Source organism: Empidonax traillii, unplaced genomic scaffold (assembly GCF_003031625.1).
Source record: "Empidonax traillii isolate 1590-97213 ecotype Southwest subspecies unplaced genomic scaffold, ASM303162v1 scaffold1758:size69087, whole genome shotgun sequence".
Taxonomy (NCBI): domain Eukaryota; kingdom Metazoa; phylum Chordata; class Aves; order Passeriformes; family Tyrannidae; genus Empidonax; species Empidonax traillii.
The window spans coordinates 30,456-34,771 of NW_020956951.1; the positions used below are offsets into that span (position 1 = coordinate 30,456).

Sequence of the window (4,316 nt, forward strand, 5' to 3'; positions counted from 1 at the left end):
AAAAAAAAAAAAAAAAAAAAAAAAAAAAAAAAAAAAGAAAAAAAGTCCTTTAGTGTCACACTCAGTGCTTAGAATGGAATGAAGTCCAAGTGCAAAGGAGTGGGCTTGTCTGGGTGGGTTGTGCAGCCCTGAAATACAGATCATCATCATAATTATTATTATTGTTGTTATTATTATTATTATTTGGTGATGGCTCCTCCTGGATGGGGGGGGGAAAAAAACAATTCTGTCCAGTGCTCAAAATTTTGGTTTTCACCTCCAAAACGTTGCTAGATTTAAATGTCAAACTTAATCTTTAGATTCTTTTAAACCAGCAAGGGGGTCACAGACTCAGCTTCCCTCAGACCCCCGTGGCTCTGTGTGGTGTCACCAGCTAACGGTGCTGCCAGAGCAGTGTTTGGGAGTGGGAGTGGGGTGTGGGGGAGAGGGAGGATGTGTTTGTGTTGGGAGTTTTCTCTGGAAATCGGGGAGATTGGTGTTATCCCAGGCTGAGGGAACCATTCCCGCATCACAGACCCAAGTGCTGGTGCTGCTCAGTGCCAGGTTTACCAAACAAAGCCAATTCACAAGATAAACTCCCAGAAGTTTCTGTCCTTCCCTTTCTCCCCCTCTGGGTGTGACGTAGAGGTACCTTCATGGACAATTCCTGTTCCATCCCCTGCCTTTTCCCATTCCTTCCCAAACGGAGGCCGTGTCAGCCCTCAGGAGCTGTGCAGAGATCCCAGGGTTTGTCCCTGTGCAGAGATCCCAGGGATTGTCCCTGTGCAGAGATCCCAGGGTTTGTCCCTGTGCAGAGATCCCAGGGATTGTCCCTGTGCAGAGATCCCAGGGTTTGTCCCTTCCAACTGCTCCTGAGGGGAGTTTTTCCCAGGCTGCACACGAGCCCTGTGATGGTTTCCTGCGGACCTGACGATTCCAAATTGACCTGCTATGCCAAATAAATTTGCTTTGTTGGAAACGCCCTCCCCTGGGAGCTCCATCCCTGTGGAGGGGGTGGCAGAGCTGGTTGGAGCAGGTGGGCTCAGGGCTTCCCCTTCCCCTCTTCCCTTCCTTCCCCCACATTCCTGCTCTTCCTCTCGGAGGGATTAATCCAGGATTGCCCAGTTTAGCCTGGCCAGACCTGCTGCAAATGCCTGTCCAGGTGGGAAACTCCCGTTGGATCCAAGGTCACTAAACCAACAGTTTGGAACAGTTGGGTGGGCTGAAGTGGTTCAGAGCATTAACGGATACAAAAAGTGATGGATATGGATATAAAAAGGCATGGATAAGGAGGATATTTGGGCAAAGCTGATTTTTCTGGAGTTTCTGCATTTCCTGAAAACTCTGGCTTGTCTGTGGGCCCTCCCTGGCAGCGGGACAGAGGGAATGGCACGTGGGGAGAGAAATCCAGGACTTCTGCTTTATTGCACTGACAGCCCCAAATTGGGCAATCTGCTGCCTCATCTGCTCCCTGCCGGGGCTGGGAGCTGTAAAGGTCAGGCCTGGACGGGGTGGTGGCCATGCAGTGGCACCAGCTGGCTGGGCACTGCTCCCAGGGCACATCCAACACCCCCCCCCCTGCCTGTTTTGGGAATGCCTCAGAGCCCCAGGGTTGGGAAGGTGGAGATGTTTTTCCCTGGTTTTGGTAGGGGTGGAGCTCAGGTGGGGGTTACCAGCACGTGCCTGACGGATAAAAGCAGGAATAGAAGGCACTTCTTCCTCCCTTCCTCTGCTCTGGAACCACCTGTGCTTCCCAACAGCCTTTGCAGGAACCAGGCTGGAGCTTCAGCCCGCTCTGGGAAGTTCTCCCCACTTGGAGAGCAATCCCAAAACAGTTTGGGATGGAGGGCACCCTAAAGCCCATCCCGCTCCATCCCCTCCACGGCGGGGGTTTGTTTGTGGGGTTTGCCTGTCATTGGTCAGCGAATCAATTGAATTTGTCCTTTAAAAGGCAAATGTAAATTCCAGAGTTCACAGACCTTTATTTTTAAGCATCCTGGGATGTGGGATGACCCTGTCTTTGGCTTTCCAGGATGTGCTCTCTGCACGTCCGAGATAAGAGGCCTTTTGGTAAATTGTCCTGGCTAAAGCATCTCCTTTGGCTGATGTTTTAATTAAACCTTCACCCTTCGGTGTTTTAAATTTCCTCTGCTCTTGCTGCTCGAGATTTTTGTGCTCCCAATCCCATCGAGTCATGGTTTGCTTCCCTGCCATTCCAGGTGCCATCCTGGGCAGGTCAGAGACTCAGGAGTGCATCTACTACAACGCCAACTGGGAGAAGGATAAAACCAACCGGAGCGGGATCGAGCCTTGCTACGGGGACAAAGATAAGAGGAGACACTGCTTTGCCACCTGGAAGAACATTTCTGGGTCGATTGAGATCGTGAAGCAGGGCTGCTGGCTGGATGACATCAACTGCTATGACAGGTGAGGCGGTTTCCCTCGGGATTGGGGGATTTATTTGCGGTTTTCCGCCCTTTTCCCCCCATTCCTGCACCGTCCCCTCTGCCAGCGGTGCTTGAGACAGGAGATAACACATATTCTGTGAATAGTTATCTTATAATTGTCTTGCACGTGAATAATTATATGTGACTGATTATGTTCTGTGCCCTCTGTTTTTGCTCATTTGTATTTAGGGTCCAGATTTCACCTCAGTGCTTTATCTTGTTTGCTGAGTACTGTATTTTACCTTCTTTTATTTACTTACCATCTATTAAAAAAACACCCCAGGTATTCAGTTTATGCTCCTTTAGGCCATTAATAATAGATTTTCTACTGCCTCGTTGCTGCCCAAACAATGCAAATAACAGTTGTTGCACCCAGGATGCAAAATTCTAGAGGTTCTTTTTTTTTTAACTGGGCTCTTCCAAAGACTTTGGAGTAGGAAAACCAGCACTTTTGTGCCTGCAGTTCACCAAACCATGGAAGTGTTTTGCCAGTTTATTTAAAAAGCTTGAGAGAGACACTGAATATCCTGAATTTTCCAGTCATTCCTTTAATAACAGATGGCCCTGCAAGTCCCCACGAGCAGGAACAGCAGGACTTGGGGTGTGTTGGATCCTGGCTGAATAAAGGTCGTGACTCCCTTAGGAAATGGCATTTACAGTTTGTAAAGTACAGCACTGGGTTTGTTGGGCCAGAATTGCTTACAGAGGGAGAGAACTGAAAAACGAAGGCACTGTAAGATATTCATTAAAAAAAAAAAATAAAAAAAAATCCTGAGATTAAATTCTCCCTCGAGCCGAGAAAAGGAAATGGAAGGAGAAATAAAATATGGGAAGGATGGCAAGGAAATAGTTAGGAACTGAGTAAGAAAATCTGTGTGTGCTCATTAACCAAGCTGTGCTAATAGCACACCCCGACTGCTGTGTTTGTCCAGAACATCCCAAATCTTATCTCTGCAGTGGCTTCACTGGACAGGGAGTCATGGAATGATGAACTCCAAACATGGAGAACATCAAAGGGAAAATGTCCCCCGGAATTACAGCACGTTGAAGCTGCAGGGGCTGGCCCTGTGCAATAACCCTGAGTTTTGAAGATGAGCCCAAAGCGCTCTTGGCAATCTTCAGCTGTGTTTAAAAGCCTCAACTGCATCTGGATTTTCAGATTCCCTTCCTGCTCCGGGCTTGGGTCCTGCCTGGTCCTTATTTCTCCTCCCAAACTTGAACAGTTTCACCTTATTTGTTGCTAAAGCTCCTTTCCTGCAGTTGATCCATGGAGTGGAACAAGTCCTGTCTCTGAGCAGGGGGGACTGTACAAATTTTATATGTTTTTTTTTTTTGGCTAAAAATCCCGTAAAATTCCAAAACTCCCCTTGCCACTTCCCCCCAGCCGTTCACTGCCGAGTAAGATGAGCGCAGATAAATTTACATTTTTTTTCCCCTAAAACAAGTGGAGATGGATCAACATTTCCCTGTTCCCCTCTGGCAGGAACGACTGCATAGAGAAGAAGGACAGCCCCGAGGTGTTTTTCTGTTGCTGTGAGGGCAACATGTGCAACGAGCGCTTCTTCTACTTCCCGGAGATGGAGGTGACGCAGCGTAAGTTCCTTGGACACTTTGGGCCGGGAATATTCCCCGTGGGGCTCGTGCAGGGTGGGAAGAGGCTTCTCCCAGCCTCCTGGGGTGGTTTTCCTGCAGGATGGGTCATGATTCCTGAGTGGAAAAGCTCTGTGTGTTCGTCCAGTTTGGAGAAGGTTCCTCCCTTGGAGTGATTTAAATTGGTAAAAGGAGCTCCAGCTCTTTTTTTCCGAGGGTGAGGAGGAAGGATAATGTGAAATAATTGGCTGTTTTAGATACAGAAGTTACTGTCAAATCTTACCTTAATTGTACAGTTAA

At 48.2% G+C, this 4,316-nt stretch overlaps 1 protein-coding gene across 1 annotated transcript in view; it reads left to right on the top strand.

The window, feature by feature from the left end:
• The window catches only part of ACVR2A (activin A receptor type 2A), a 39,667-nt gene that overhangs the window by 22,199 nt on the left and 13,152 nt on the right, over positions 1-4,316 (top strand). Inside the window, exons 2-3 of the mRNA XM_027908575.1 lie at positions 2,199-2,406; positions 3,910-4,019. Of these exons, the coding sequence (XP_027764376.1) occupies positions 2,199-2,406; positions 3,910-4,019 (318 nt within the window). The remainder of the gene's footprint in view (positions 1-2,198; positions 2,407-3,909; positions 4,020-4,316) is intronic.